Raw genomic sequence first — 16,431 nt, 5'->3', positions numbered from 1 at the left:
AGCTTCCTTCTTTCACAACAAAATCGCAGACATCCACAACAGTTTCGACAACCGACCCGAAGACCAACCCACCCAACCTTCTGCAGGTCCTTCACCCCCCTTGAACATCCTTCACGACTGGAACCCTATCTCCACTGAGGACACCATCCGACTGATGAACTCCATCCACTCAGGATCCCCAACTGACCCTTGCCCTCACCACATCTTCAACAAAGCAGACTCCATCATAGCACCACACCTCCGAGATGTCATCAACTGCTCCCTCAACTCCGCCACCTTCCCGGAAAGCTGGAAACACGCAGAACTCAGCGCCCTCCTGAAAAAACCCACAGCTGACCCCACCGAACTCAAAAACTATCGCCCTATTTCGCTTCTTCCATTCCCGGCCAAAGTCATTGAGAAAGCTGTCAACAACCAGCTCGCCGCCTTCCTCGAAGCCAACAAATCCCTCGACTCCTCACAGTCTGGCTTCCGAGCCAAACACAGCACTGAAACCGCCGTCATCGCAGCAACAGACGACATTCGAACTCTACTGGACAACGGAGAAACAGTTGCCCTCATCCTCCTCGACCTCTCCGCTGCCTTCGACACAGTCTGTCATAGCACCCTTCTACAGCGCCTCAGAGACGTAGGAATCCAGGGAAAAGCACTGGAATGGATCACCTCGTTCCTCACCGGAAGAACACAGAGAGTCCGTCTTCCACCATTCAAGTCAGAAGCCTCTGAAGTCATCTGCGGCGTGCCACAAGGATCGTCACTCAGCCCCACCCTCTTCAACGTATACATGAGCCCCCTCGCGACCATCGCACGCCAACACAATCTCAACATCATCTCCTACGCGGACGACACTCAACTGATCCTATCACTCACCAAAGACCCTACCACCGCCAAAACCAACTTACACGAAGGAATGAAAGAAGTAGCCGTGTGGATGAAGCATAGCCGTCTGAAACTGAACTCAGACAAAACAGAAGTCCTCATATTAGGCACCTCCCCCTCCGCCTGGGATGACTCTTGGTGGCCAGAAGCCCTTGGAAAAGCACCCATCCCGACAGACCACGCACGGAACCTGGGCGTCATCCTGGACTCCTCACTCTCGATGACCAGACAAGTCAACGCCGTCTCATCATCATGTTTCAACATTCTTCGCATGCTCAAAAAAACATTTCGCTGGATCCCCACCGAAACTAGAAAAACGGCCACCCATGCACTAGTCACGAGCCGCCTGGACTACGGAAACACTCTATACGCCGGTACCACCGCAAAACTTCAGAAAAAACTCCAACGCATCCAGAACGCTTCAGCCAGGCTCATACTAGACATCCCGCGTAAAGAACACATCTCTGAGCACCTGAAAAACCTCCACTGGCTCCCTGTAAATAAGAGGATTACTTTCCGCCTCCTAACCCACGCACACAAAGCACTTTACGAACTTGGGCCCGAATGCCTCAACACACGACTGTCCTTCTACACCCCCTCCCGTCAGCTGCGATCCTCCAACCAAGCCCTCGCCACTGTACCTCGCATCAACAAAACCACCATGGGAGGTAGATCCTTCTCCTACCTGGCAGCCAAAACATGGAACTCACTTCCCACTCACCTTCGACTTACTCAGAACCACCCGGCATTCAGAAAGCAACTTAAAACTTGGATATTCGACAAGTAACTCCCCACCCTTCCCCTAGCGCCTTGAGACCCTATGGGTATGTAGCGCGCTATATAAATTTCTTGACTTGACTGACTTGACTCGACTGGTGGAGTTAAGGTTCTGGGCATGGACCCAGGGGTCTCCCAGGGTCGGAAAGATACAGTTGTTACACCCTCAGCGGCACGGGGGCAGCTGGGTGCAGAGAGAGAAGGTCCAATGCAATCCAATGGAGGGTAGGGGCCTTTGGTTGGTGGCTGCAAGCAGGCAGGCCACGCAGCTGTGGGAGCTGAGCTCCTGGTCACTTACTAAGGGCAAGTGGGGAAGTAGAGTAGGGTAGTAGTTGCACTTCCAGCGGCACTCGGGCGGCTGGGTGCAGGGTGCTTTTGAGCCGTCGGGCGCTTAATGTTATCCAACGGGAAAGTTAAAAAGTGTACAAAGGCTGCAGGCTCGGGGAAGGAGATTCTTCAGGTGCGACCACCACTTCAAGAGGTAAGTTGGGATCTTGGAGAAGAGGTAGGTATCCCAAAGGAGTGCGCAGGGGCTGTGGGCACCAGGTGCAGGGGTGTCTTTTGGTGTTGGGAAATCTTACCCTCGGCTGGTCGCCGTTGGAAGGGTCCCTGGTTCTCAGGCTGCAGGCGTGGTCTGGGTCGTCGAGGAGGGTCTTTGGGCACTGGACTTCGGATCCCAGTCGCCGGGGGGACGTCCTCGTGGTCTTGGTTCACTCAGGCAGAGCCGGGCTTGTAGGGTGCAGAGTGGGCTGGATTCGCAGTTCCTGGCTGGCACCAGGGGTATTGCTGTTGGAGCAGAACCTTTGCTCATGGGAGTCCCAGTCTTTTGAAAGGTTCAAGGCATGCAGGTTCTCAGGGGTTCTCGAGGTTGCTGTCTGCTGGAGACGCTGGAGTTTCGCAGGAGCAGGTTCAAGGATCAACAGGCCTGTAGAGTTCTGGTGCCAAGTCAGTTTGCGTTGTCCTTTTGTTAGCAGCTGCACGGCAGGTCTTCGTGTTTCTTGATCTTCTTGTCGTTGCAAATCGCAATCTGAGGAAGGAAGGTTCAGGGTGCCCCTAAATACTATTTTATGGGGTGTTACAGGTAGGGCAAGGGCAGGGACCAATAAGTCCCTGTCCTGGGGTGGGTACATCCCCTAGCCTGCTCCTCTCCCGTGGGAGGGGGGCTGGAGCCTAGATGTGATTGGGCAGGGCTTCCCATCTTCAAGATGGCAGGAGCCCGGGATCGTGCTTCACCTCACCTTTCCCACCTGAGGGATGGAGTTGGCACAGGCTGGCACACACCCCTTCCTGACGTAGGATTGCCCACCAGTCTTCCTGCCAGAGTGGGGGTCAGAGCCGGTGGGGGCCAGTTGCTGAGTACAGCAAATGGTCTGGAGAAGCTCACAAGGGCGAAATGCCTTTGAAGCTTCTCCTGCCCATCCTGGGGGAGGAGGCTTGCCACCTCGTCCCTGGATGTGCATTGTTGCAGGCTCAGGAGAGCGAGGACTCTCCAACCAGGGGTCCAGCAACTTGTCTGCTGTGTGGCAGCCTAGGCAGCCCCTCAGACAAGACATGGATTGTAGGTTAGGTTTCAGGGGGCATCTCTAAGATGCCCTCTGTAGTGCATTTTACATTAAATCCCACACTGGCATCAGTGTGGGTTTAATGTGCTGAGAAGTTTGATATCAAACTTGTCAGTCTTCAGTGTAGCCATTATGGTGCTGTGGAGTTCGTAATGATAACCTCCCAGCACCATATACTCTTAATGGCATCACTGCACTTAAAGGGCCCATGAATGTCCCTGGGTACTGTAGGGGCACATGGCTCATGCACCTGTGCCCACACCACTGGCATAGGGCACCCAGCTAGAGGGGTAACCGATGTATGCCAGGGCAGTGGGTTTTGTGAGCATGGCACACATTGGGTTTTAGTTTCAACACAGCTTTTAGTAAAGGAACACAGGCCCTAGGCACCTGGTTGGCAGGAGCACAGGGCACACTCAGTCAAAGCACATCAGCAGTTCAGCAAAAGGTGGGGACAAACCAATGCAAGAAAGATGGCACTTTCTCACACTTGTGCCAAATGGTGTCTACTTAATGTTAGTAAGGCCACAGACCTTAGTCATATGGAGCAACTATGGGTAACCCTGGGCATGGGGATCGCCAAACATATTATTGTTCATATGTGAGGGATGGAGTCCCCACCTTGCCTCAGAGCCTGGAAGAGGGATATAGACTGGTGTGTGGTAGCGGAGAGAGAGATTTATAAAAGTAGAAGCTGCCCCAAAAAATGGTAGAGGATCTAAGGCAAATGGATTGTCTACAGTCAGAATCCATGTGCCGCCCCCAAAATACTTTCCTCGGGCCATGAAAGCCAGTCAAATAGGCTCTGACTTCCTCCGGGTAGCCACTATATTCTAATATCTGGTGAGAGGCTTTCCGGGGCTGGATTGCTCTGTGTGCACTTACTGTACTCATGCATAACTCTTGTGTTACATGTGCCTGCTTTGTTTTATTATTGTGCCTAATAAGGTGTTACAAAAAAATCAAATCTATCGAGGGTAACCGGAGATATCATTTTTCATAGGTATACTTGCAATGATTTATTGCGTTGTAATGAAAGAAATACAGTGCCTTATTTTGTTAGTGGGTTTTGAGCCAATTGGCTAGGACACCTACTAAACCATTCTTGGAAAGCCCACAATGTGTTGGGAGCCAGTCACAGGGACCACTTAGATCCAGGGGGACAGTTACCTGCCAGGTCCAGCAGTCACTGGGCCCTCACTGTATTTATATCTTGTATCGCGGTCCAGCAAAGAAGTAGTCTGAATGTAGGATGCGGAAGATGCTGAAAATACTGAAGAGGTGTGGTGAGTGTTCCTTGGGCCACTCTTGGCTTGGTTCCACAAATGTCAGGGGTAGTCGCTGGTCTCAGGCCTTGATATTCTACAAGGTACCTTTGGAGTCCAGTCCGGTCCAAGTCGCAACTAGTCTTCCGGTTCCAGCGGTATCAGCGGTTACTTTCAGGTAAGTAAACCTTCCTTGTAGTGGGACCAGGGTCCACTTTGACTTTAGCTACAGGTTCCCTGACTTAAAGGGGCACCTTGTGTAGGTCAGGACTCAGTCTCCCAGGGTCCACTTTGGTAACCAGTGGCGGGCAGATGTCCCGGGCATCTGGACTCTTGAGGATGCAGCTTTACTTAGCTTTTGTGGTCTTGATGCTTAACAGAAGGTAGCCACCAAGTCCTTCAATCAACTTCTTCTGTTGTGGCACAAGTGGAGCTCTTTTCCTCAAGAAGGTACAGCAGGCACAGTACTCTTTGCGGGTCCCTTGAGTTCAGCAGGTGCAGTTCAGGCTTTAGTTCACCCTCTCTTTGCTGGGTCCAGTGTGCAGAAGGCTGTGTGCCACTTTTATGTCAACTTCGTGTTTGTAGAATGGTAGGATTCACTAGCCAAAGGGGCAACTGTTCCCACGGTGCAACCCTTTCCACTTTCTAAGGGTTAGGAAAGAAACAATCCCAAAGAAGCCTTATCTGTCTGAATCCAAGATAGCTTTGATATTCTTCCCCTTTTGGATCTCTGGGCACAAATTTAGGGTGTACCCAACATAATCAGCCACTCCTTGAAAGCCGGTCTACAAGGAGCTTTCCCTCTCTCGGAGAGATGACAGTCTTTCTCCTGACTCAAAGGAGCAGGCAAGCTAAGGCATAATCAGCATTTGCTTTACTGAGACGCCCAGTTCAGACATGGCCATATGCAAATCAGCCTTGACCCTGTGCCTCGTGGGAACAGTCCAGCCGAACTGCCAAGCCATGTCTTTCCTGGACCAGAATCAAGCATCCTAGGACCAGTTTCTGGCTATCATCCCTCTTCAGCCACGATAGCTTGACTCCAGTGGTGGGGAAATCATGGGACTCACGTCTGAGCATACCCATCCCACTCGGGGTGACAAATGCAAAACAACAGTTGATGGACAGAATGCAGAACAATATCATACATTAACCCCAGTACAGAGATCTGGGCCTAAATCCATTGTTTTTTTGCACTCAACGCCACCCCAGTTCAGACATGGTCATATGCAAGCCAGCCTTGACCCTGTGCCTCATGGGAACAGTCCAGCCCGAACTGCCAAGCCATGTCTTTCCTGGACCGGAATCAAGCATCCTAGGACCGGTTTCTGGCTGTCAGCCGTCTTCAGCCAGGATAGCTTGACTCCAGTGGTGTGGAAAGCATGGGACTCACGTCTGAGCATACCCATCCCACTCAGGGTGACAAATGTAAAACGACAGTTGATGGACAGAATGCAGAACAATGTCATACATTCACCCCAGTACAGAGATCTGGGCCTAAATCCATTGTTTCTTTGCACGCCACACCACCCCAGTTCAGACATGGCCATATGCAAATCAGCCTTGACCCTGTGCCTCATGGGAACAGTCCAGTCCAAACTGCCAAGCCATGTCTTTCCTGGACCGGAATCAAGCATCCTAGGACCGGTTTCTGGCTATCAGCAGACTTCAGCCAATTGAGCCTCTTTCCAACTCTTGCCTCTTGTCCACTCTTTTTTCCTTACTGAGCCCCTGCTGTTTTCACCAATTTTTTGTGTTGTTGTGCCTTCTCAGCTTTGTGCTCCCTTTTCCCAGCCCATGTCTCTGTTGCATTTCCCGCCTCCCACAGCTCCTCGCCAGTTCCTACCACTTTCCCACCACTTTTTCCCAGGCATACCAGTCCCGCCTACCACCCTCCCACTCTCCTCCTTCTCTCCCAGGACCTACTTAATGGCAGCTGTTGCGTGTCTGCGCCAAAAGTGTTCAAAGGCAAGCATGTCTGTGCCCATCCATGCCTGGTCCGTGCCCGGCTCCAGGAACAGGAACCCTGGTCTGATCATCACCCAGTGATACTACACAGCACACCTTAGGTCGCTCGTTCCTGGGTGCCGTACCCACCCCCACTGCTGCCGCACAGTGCCTCAAACTGCAGCCCACACAAGCACCAACAATGCCTTCAACACCCCCACCCAGCACCACACGCCACTGCAAATCCATACACCACCACCCACTCGCATGCATGCTACTCAACACATGATCACTCAGCAAAAATGACCAGCAAGACAGGAAAGGTCCAAGGATTCTAAGCTTTGATAAGCTGCTTTTGTAGGTAGATGGAGACACACTCGAAGCTCTGGACCTCTTGAGCTTCATAAAGAGATACAAGTTTGAAAGGTGGAGAGTGTGTACTCCTTGAGAAATCACGATTGTACTTGTTTGGATTAATATCCGTTCGAACGGATATTAATCCAAACAAGTACAATCGTGATTTCTCAAGGAGTACACACTCTCCACCTTTCAAACTCAGCAAAAATGAAACTGAGAAATTAGATCTCCTAAGCAGTGACACATCAGACATCCTCTTCGTCTCAGAAACCTGGCTCAACCCCGCATTGGCTCCCGACATTGCCATAGCAATCCCAGAGGACTACAAGATATCTCAACAGGACCCCCTTCACAAGCCAGGAGGAATATTCGCAATTCTCTACAAGGTATCCATCAAATGCTCAGCATCCACGAGGAGCACACCACCTCATTTGTTGAACATGTGCACTTCACGCTGCAAATTTCCAAAACCTTAAACCTGAACCCTTGCCTACCAACTACCCGGACCACAATCCACCTTCACTAACCTCATCACCGAATTTGTTGCCCCTCTCACCATCAACTCCAGAGCCTACATACTCATCAGCAACCTCAACTTCCACCTTGAAGACAGCACTGACCCCTGCTCAAAAGCACTCCTTGAAAGCCTGGGCAACATTGTACTCAGCCAGCTTGTCTCAGGCCCAATACACACACTGAAAGACTCACCCTGGACCCCATCTTCACCATGAGTGACAGCATCAAATACAATTCCATCACAAAGCTGACATGGACCAACCACACGATCATCCATTTCCAAATCAACACAGCGCAAGTCAATGTACCACAGCTGGGGCTTCACCTCGCCCTCAGCCTCTGTCAATAACATAACCACCTCCCAACAACTCTGCAACAACCTATCAAACTTCTTCCACAGCAAAGTCACAAGCATCAACAGCAATTTCGCACACCAACCCAACCCTAGCAAAATCCTCAACAAACTACCCACCATCAACCCCGACAGCTAACTGACCGAATGAACAACCCTCACCAGTAACAACACAGTGTCAATCATGCACACTATCCACTCAGAGGCCCCTCCCCATCTACAACCTAGTAACGTGACCAATCTGCACTACCTTGACGCACATCATGAACACCTCTATCAAGTCTGCCACATTCCCGGATAAATGGAAACTTGCAGAAATCCAGGCCTTCCTCAAGAATTCTTAAGCCAACCTGAACTAATAGAGCAACTTCCGACCCATGTCTCTGCTCCCCTGTCTTAAGGAAATTCTGTCTAGATAGATTGGTCAGGGAAATTGTGTACACTTTTCTCCCGGTATCTTTAGCATCACACTTGGTCAGGAAGATACAGCAGATACCATGCACAATGATCTTCATGAACTTGGAAACAGCGAATGATGGAAATGTTGATCTATCGTGCCTGTCCATTGGTGCACACGTTGTCTAGGCAAAAAAAACAGGAAGGACATTACATACAAATACACACTTGCTGAATTTAGTAAGCTGGAATCTTAAATCATAGAAGTTGTCCACCTTACTTTACCTGAAGAACTGTTTAAGCAACTTAAGGAGGCATGCTACCAATTACACAGACATGCTACCCAGTCAAATAGAGGAGCTTACCTTAACTTTACATTTCTCAAAGCATTAATTAAGTTCATACTTCTATTCAAAGCATTCTTCAATATGTGTTGCTACTTAAATTATCTGTTTTAACTTAATCATCAATATGAGTTCTTATGACAGCACATCGACAAATTACAGACCATATCAATTTTTAGGATGTTAGTGGTTAGGGCCTTAATGGAAGGCCTAAAATACGCAGAATAGCATCTGCCCCTCATAAAATTTAATTGATAGCCTTTCAAGACTTTTTAGCCCACTGTCCATGTTGGTAATCCCCTACAATTCACAATCTTGTATATTTTCAAATTAATTTTTAATCCTGATGTGTTATTGTTCTTCTTGATTGGCAAGTGTGTTCCATTATTTGGGCACCACTATGTTGATTTGACTGAACGGTCAATCATTCTAAATTTAGGCAGGAACTTAAAAGCAAGCATATGGGTATTCTGTCTCTTCTCCTTTGACTTGCACTGTTTTAAGTTGAAATCACTTCTCACTTACCAACTTCCAGAATGGGTTTGGTTTAGCAACACATCTCATGTCCAGGAAACAACGAACCTGTGTCTCTTTAGGCTGGGGGAACAAGGGTGGTATATAAGGCAGACTTCACTTGCATAAAAAAGATGAATCCAGTAAAATATGTTTCAATGCAAGCTTATTTATTTATTGAATTTATATGGCACACAGCTACCCGGAGGTTTCCCGGTGCTTAGTGGTAGAGCTTATGATATCAGACAGGAGGGAGCATAAGAAGTGAAATTAGTAGACTTTTATTTAAGCAAATATTGGTGAAAACATGGAGCATTCTGCTAGCTGAAAGGGGGATAGAAATAGAACACAGCAAAGCAGTTGTGATTAAAAAGTCAAAGAAAAACTGGAGATTAACCTGGGTCTATGCTGTTAAAAATATTCCATGATGGTGAAGAGGAAGCTGATTGGCTTTAACATCTAATTCAATTGCATGCATCTGTTCATCCAAAAATCCCACACTTGACTGGCAATGAAAGTTTGGGACCAGTATATGCAACTGAAATCTATGTTTCATATTATTATGATTGGAAACAAAATTAAGAAAGGTATTTAAAAAAGAAGGGAGAAATTGTCCGATCTTATAATGACCACATTTTATGTTTCAGTGTTGGATAGTAACAAAGACCTAAGTGATACTTGTGTCTTTTCTCACTTCTTGCAGCAGACGATAATAAATCTTACACTTTTGACTGAGATGACCACTTCCTCAGCTGCCAAAGCACCAGTCATTACCCAGGCACACAAGAGACATCACGACATAAGCATGATTTTGCCAATTGATGCTGTTGTATCAGCCCCTGCAGAAGAGACATGGGGAGTGTAAGTACTTGAAGTCAAGTCAAGTCAAGTCAAAAGATTTATATAGCGCACTACATACCCGGAGGGTTTCAAGGCGCTTAGGAAGGGGAGGAGAATTACTTGTCAAATATCCAAGTTTTAAGTTGCTTTCTGAATGCTAGGTGGTTCTGGGTAAGGCGAAGGTAAGCGGGGAGAGAGTTCCATGTCTTAGCAGCCAGGTATGAAAAGGATCTGCCTCCCATAGTGGTCTTGTTGATGCGAGGTACAGTGGCGAGGGCTTGGTTGGAAGAACGTAGTTGGCGGGGGGGGGTGTAGAAGGACAGTTGTGAGTTGAGGCATTCTGGACCGACGTCGTAGAGTGATTTGTGTGCATGGGTAAGCAGTCGGAAAGTGATCCTCTTATTGACTGGAAGCCAGTGGAGGTCTTTGAGGTGACCAGAGATGTGATCGTTGCGTGGGATGTCTAAAATGAGTCTGGCTGAGGCGTTTTGGATTCGTTGGAGTTTCTTCTGGAGTTTTGTGGTAGTACCTGCGTAGAGGGTGTTTCCGTAGTCCAGTCGGCTCGTGACCAGAGCGTGGGTGACTATTTTCCTTGTTTCGGAGGGGATCCAGCGAAATGTTTTCCTGAGCATGCGAAGAATGTTGAAGCAGGAAGAGGATACGGCGCTGACTTGTCTGTTCATTGAGAGTGAAGAATCCAGGATGACGCCTAGGTTCCGTGCGTGGTCAGTAGGGATGGGTGCTTTTCCGAGGGCTTCCGGCCACCAGGAGTCATCCCATGCAGAGGGGGATGTACCTAATATGAGGACTTCTGTTTTGTCTGAGTTCAGTTTCAGACGGCTGTGTTTCATCCATTCGGCAACTTCTTTCATTCCTTCGTGTAGGTTAGTTTTGGCGGTGCAGGGGTCATTGGTGAGAGAAAGGATCAGTTGAGTGTCATCCGCGTAAGAGATGATGTTGAGGTTGTGTTGGCGTGCGATGGCCGCGAGGGGGCTCATGTATACGTTGAAGAGGGTGGGACTGAGTGAGGATCCTTGTGGTACGCCGCAGATGACTTCAGAGGCCTCGGACTTGAAGGGTGGGAGGCGCACTCTTTGGGTTCTTCCGGTGAGGAACGAGGTGATCCATTCAAGTGCTTTTCCTTGGATTCCGATGTTATTGAGGCGTTGTAGGAGGGTGTTGTGGCAGACTGTGTCGAATGCTGCAGAGAGGTCGAGGAGGATGAGGGCGACTGTGTCTCCATTGTCCAGTAGAGTACGAATGTCGTCTGTTGCTGCGATGAGGGCGGTTTCAGTGCTGTGTTTTGCCCGAAAGCCAGATTGTGAGGGGTCGAGGGATTTGTTGGCTTCGAGGAAGGCGGCGAGTTGGTTGTTGACAGCTTTCTCGCACTTTCACAGAGCAGAGCTAAAGCACAGTGGGAATTGAGAAAGGTGTTTGAAGATGTCCTTTAGTTAAATTATTGTGTTATACCTATACAGACTCCCCAGCATAGTAAACACTCCAGGTCTATATCTTCAGTATTGTTAATCCTAGAGATGTGGTAAATAAAGCTTGAAAACCCGGCCAGGAGGTGCCCAAGGCGCAGCGGCGCCGCACTGGATCCAGACAGCGGGGCAACCGCCGGGGGAGGGGGGCGGGTGGGGGGACTCTCGGTCACCGTGGGCACCGCTCCCCTATTCAGACCTTAAGCCAGAGGGCCTCCTCCCCCACCCTGGGGTCCTCCCTTATCGTCATGGGTAGCGCCCCACGATCAGACGTTACCCGGCGGAGGGCCATGTCGGACTCGGAGGGGGTGTGATCAGTGTTACAAGTTGTGTGCCTGCACTCTACCATTCAGGACCTGAAATGGCGAACCTATCTCTGACCCCGTGACGGAGGCTCTCCCTTGGCTCCGCTGGAAGTTCCGGCCAAGGTTTACCATCTCACTACCATCCTGGATTCGAACCATCTTGTGACGTCTTGGTTATCCACTCCATGCTTAACCATTGTGGACATGCATCCGTATATATGGAGGGGGGTCCGACTCAGCCATGCTCCTGACTGACTGTTTGCTAACCGTTTTAGAGTAGCGAATCACCTTATTTGTGGTGTAGTTGGGGTTTTGGGCGACAGATGCTTCCACTTCAGAAGTGTAGGGTGGAGGGAGTTGGGGGTGGTTGGGAGGGACAGCGGACCGTTGTTCCTCCACAGTTTGTTTTGTTTAGCCGCCTACGGGCCGCTGGTTGCAGTTCTTCTGGTACCTATGTATCTCTGACTGATCCACAGTTGACACGTAGCTCACATCTTCCATCAGTTTGTTATTTTTGGCCGCCTACGGGCCACCATCGGGGTTTCTATCAGTAGTTAGGTTCCCTCCTTCCTTGGTTTCCACAGTTGATGAGCAGCTCACCACCTTCCATGGTTCCGTTTCTGACCTCGGGTTCGTTGTGTGTTCCCCCACTGGGTGGGTAGGGTCCCAAGCAGTTATCCGCCTCTAGACAGTCCATTCCCTTAGATGACTTACACCCTCACTAGACCTATACACATCCTTTCCTGGAATGTCAATGGCCTCTTGGACCGAATTAAGCGCACAGCTCTCCTCCGCGCTCCTCATCGCCACATGCCGGACATTCTCTTCCTCCAAGAGACACACCTCCTGGGTACACAATGCAACTTCCTAGCTCGCTATGGATTTGACAGGGTCTGGCACTCTGGTTTTACACAGGGCTCCCAGGGGTGGCTATTTTACTTAGGAAAGGGCTTCCCTTTACACTGGCTAAAGCTGAGACTGATGCACAGGGCCGCAATGTGGCCGTCTCGGGAATCATTGAGGGGCGCCCCCTGAGCCTCCTATGTCTTTACATTCCCTCCCCCACTCCTGCCTCCAACACTTCGCCACCTTACACTAGTGATCTCCTCTCTCCCGCAGGGTCTTATGGTGGTGGGAGGGGACTTTAACGCCGTTCTGCAGCCCCTGCGTGATACGACGGGGACCCCATCCGGAGCCCGAGTCGCCCCAGCGAAGATCCTCTCTAGCTGGTCCTCGGCCCTTGGTCTATGTGACGTATGGTGGGTTTGGAACCCCCGCGGGGAACAGTACACCCACACGTCGGCAGCACATCATACTCACTCCCGAATCGACCTTCTCCTGATGCCGGCCACAGACTGCCAGCTAGTTTCTGGGGCCGCGATACTGCCCAGGGGGATCTCGGACCACTCTCCCCTATCCCTCCAATGCCTGGTTCTTGCAGGACTCTGCGATGGTGGAGTCACTTGGTCAGGAGTTACGTCACTTTTTTCCACCAATAAGGGCTTGGTTCCCTCGCCAGGGACGCTGTGGGAGGCGAGCAAGGCCCTTATCCGGGGGGTGGCCAGGGGACTCGTCGACGCGAAACGGTCGGAGCAGACGGCCCAACTCGTTCAGCTGGAATCCCGGGCGGCACAACTTGAAGCTGCTCAACTCACTAATGACACGAGGGATGCCTCCCGGCAACTAGCCGTGGTACACGAGGAGATCCGTCGGATCTCGTTGGAATGTGCTAAGATGCTTTGGCCTTAGTCGGTTGCCCGTATTTATGGGTGGGGTGACAAGAATGGCAAGCTCCTCCACAATCTTGTGTCCTATCCCAAAGTCAACCGTATTATTCCGGAGGTCCGCTCGAACACCGGGACCCTCCAAGTGACGTCCTCAGCCATCGCACAAACCTTTGCTGCTTACTACGCGACCCTCTACACCGCTCGTTCCCCCAGGCGCTTCGCTGGCTGACTTGTTGGACGGAACTGGTACCTGACTGCCGTGTCTCTCTCAAGAGACTGCAAAAGCTTTGGACCGCCCCTTCACCCTGGAGGAAATCCAGGACGCTATCTCGCTCTTACACCCCGGTAAAACGCCTGGTCCCGATGGGTACCCTCAAGAGTAATATGCAGCCTTTCGGGATATTTTGGCCCCCCATTTGGTGGATCTTTTCCGCCATGTGGCGGAGGCAGGGTCATTCCCGCCCGAGTCGGATGTCGCCACCATAGTGGTTATTCCGAAGACGCAGCCGCCCTCCCTGAACTGTGCTGACTACCGCTCGATCTCATTGATCAATACGGAGATCAAGATCTTCGCCACCGTCTTGGCTCAGAGACTTCGACCCCTCCTGCAAGACCTTGTCCAACTTTAGCGCCAAGACGCCCAAGGGTATTCGCTGCGCTATATAAATCTCAACAAATAAATAAATAAATAAATAAACCAATTTGGGTTCATGCCTGCCAGGGGCACTCGCCACTGCATTTGTCGGCTCCACCTGGCTCTGGCCCACCGGGAGCGCCTAACCCCGTACTTGGCACTGCTCTTCTTAGACTTTGAGAAGGCTTTCGATACGGTGAATTGGGATTATCTGCAAGATGTGCTGGACAGGATGGGTTTCGGTCCCTCGTTCCACCATCTGATCAGAGTTTTATACACTAATCTCAGAGCCCGAGTACTCATCAATGGGGAGCTTTCTGAGGCATTCCCGATCCGACGGGGTACGCGTCAGGGGTGTCCGCTCTCGCCACTTTTATTTGTACTGGCGATGGAACCCGTGGCGACCCTCATCCGACAAGACCCACTTATTCGAAGATGGACCTGGGACTCAAGTCAAGTGGATAAGATAGCCCTATATGCAGAAGATGTTCAGCTTTATTTGGCAGACCCGGATAGCTCTGGCCCCAGGTGCCTGGCGGCTCTTGTCGCCTTTGAGCGGGTTTCTGGACTCCCCCTCAATCTGGCGAAGTCAACTTTGGTCCCCCTGCACCCCTCCAGACACTGCTATGACTGGCAGTCGGACATCCCCCTTAGGAGACACTCGGTCAAATACCTTGCCGTTTGGATAGCTCTTCTGCCAGATCTCGAATGGGCTTTAAACGTTACGCCTTTGGTCGTCCGGATGAAGGCGGATCTCAAGAGGTTGCAGACCCTTTCTCTTTACCCCCTGGGCAGGCGTGCACTCTTCAAAAGGATGGTCCTCCCCCGTTTTCTTTACATACTGCAAAACATTACTATCCACCTCCCGGGTAGTTGGTTCCGCGAGCTTGAAGGTGTCCTCACCCGGTTTCTCTGGGGAGGGGCGAGACCACGTTTACCTCTGGCGCATTGTCGTATTCCCCCCTTTGATGGAGGTATGGGGTAACCAATCTCCACCTCTACTACCTGGCCACGAAACTCATTGTCATCCATGATTGGTATGCGGGCGGCTGGTCCGACCCTGCATACCGCGTGGAACTCAGCACATCGGACTTCCCGCGGATCCAGGTGCTTTTATACGGTAGCCCAGTGCCACGGGCCCTGCCCTCGGTCACCAGGATGGTGTTTCTGGCCTGGCGTACGGCTCTTCGTCACGTGCGGTGGGACCGGAAACTCACTCGGCAGACGCCACTTTGGCACGGGTCCTGGATGCCGGAGGTCTCGTCCCTGCAGGGGTTCCGACGGTGGAACCTCATCAGAGTTTCAGTGCTCGGGGATGTCTGGGTGGGGACAACATTCGCTCCTTAGTGGACCTGCAGCAGCGCCATGCCCTTCCCCACTCCCAACACTATAGGTACCTACAACTCAGACACCCCCTCCATACACACGTCTCCCCACCTATCTCCCTTCCAGAGTTCAGCCCGCTAGAGGTTCAGGTGATGATGGGAAATCTGGGGGGGGGGCAGTGTCCCATATTCACCGGTCCCTGGTGAATAATGGTCCCGCTTCCCTAGATCGGCTCAGGGCTCGCTGGGAGGGCTGGTTGGGCCCCCTAGAAGAGGCAGACTGGAGGGATGCCCTTATGGCGCTCAAAACCCTGACCACATCCTCCAAGTTGCGCCTAGTCTAACTTTATTACCTACACGTGGCATATCTCACCCTGACACGTCTATTCCAGGCCCAGTTGAAATCCTCTCCAGCATGTACATGGTGTGCCTCTGCCCCAGCCAATTTTAATCACATGGTCTGGTGCTGTCCAGGTTTGGCGCCGTTGTGGGGGGGAGGGGGGGGTGGAGCGTGAGCTCACGCAGGCCCTGGGATGGGAGGTTCCCCATGAACCCGCTGCGTTTGTTGTTGGGGGTGTTTGATGGCTTGGATGGCTCTAGGGCGGACAAGCGCCTTTTGGGGACAGCTGTGGCAGTGGCCAAGAGAGATATAGCGGAGCTAAGGTGCCTACTATAAAAGGTTGGAGGAGAGGAGTGGGCTGGTGTGGGATTCAGGAGGAGGCCCTATTCGAAGCCCGGGGGTGCCCTGACTTATTCAGTAAAGTGTGGGGTAAATGGTTCAATATGCTTCCACCCTGATGATCTGCCTTCTTTTATTTTATTACATTGTACAACTGTACCTACTGTAAGGACTGCCGTGTTATACCCCGACGGATCGCCCTTTTCTCTGTCAACTGTATGTACTGTCATGCTTACCCTGATGATTATTGAACTGCAACCAATGAACTTATCTGTTGTTATAAAATGTTTTAATAAAATTGATTATCAAAAAAAATCAAGCTTGAAAAATCCTCTGCTGGTGGAAATTGATGGGAATCAAGCTGCTCCTATCTTCAAATGTAAAACTCGGGTTGAGAATAGGATTTGTAAAATTCCTAAAATGTGACTAGATTTGTAAGCCCTCTATTAGAATTGTGAATAAGGGCTGTGTTTAGGAGTCAGGCACAGTGAGAATGTTTTCATTTCTTTGTTATGCATTTGAGGCTAAG

At 50.7% G+C, this 16,431-nt stretch overlaps 1 protein-coding gene across 1 annotated transcript in view; it reads left to right on the top strand.

Moving 5' to 3' along the window:
• UFSP2 (UFM1 specific peptidase 2) overlaps positions 1-16,431 on the top strand; it is a 218,585-nt gene that overhangs the window by 54,709 nt on the left and 147,445 nt on the right. The window contains exon 5 of the mRNA XM_086962505.1: positions 9,612-9,769. Coding sequence (XP_086818631.1) covers positions 9,612-9,769 — 158 coding nt within the window. The remainder of the gene's footprint in view (positions 1-9,611; positions 9,770-16,431) is intronic.

This window comes from Lissotriton vulgaris, chromosome 3_1 (genome assembly GCF_964263255.1).
Source record: "Lissotriton vulgaris chromosome 3_1, aLisVul1.2, whole genome shotgun sequence".
Taxonomy (NCBI): Eukaryota; Metazoa; Chordata; class Amphibia; order Caudata; family Salamandridae; genus Lissotriton; species Lissotriton vulgaris.
This window is presented reverse-complemented; position numbering and strand designations above follow the sequence as displayed.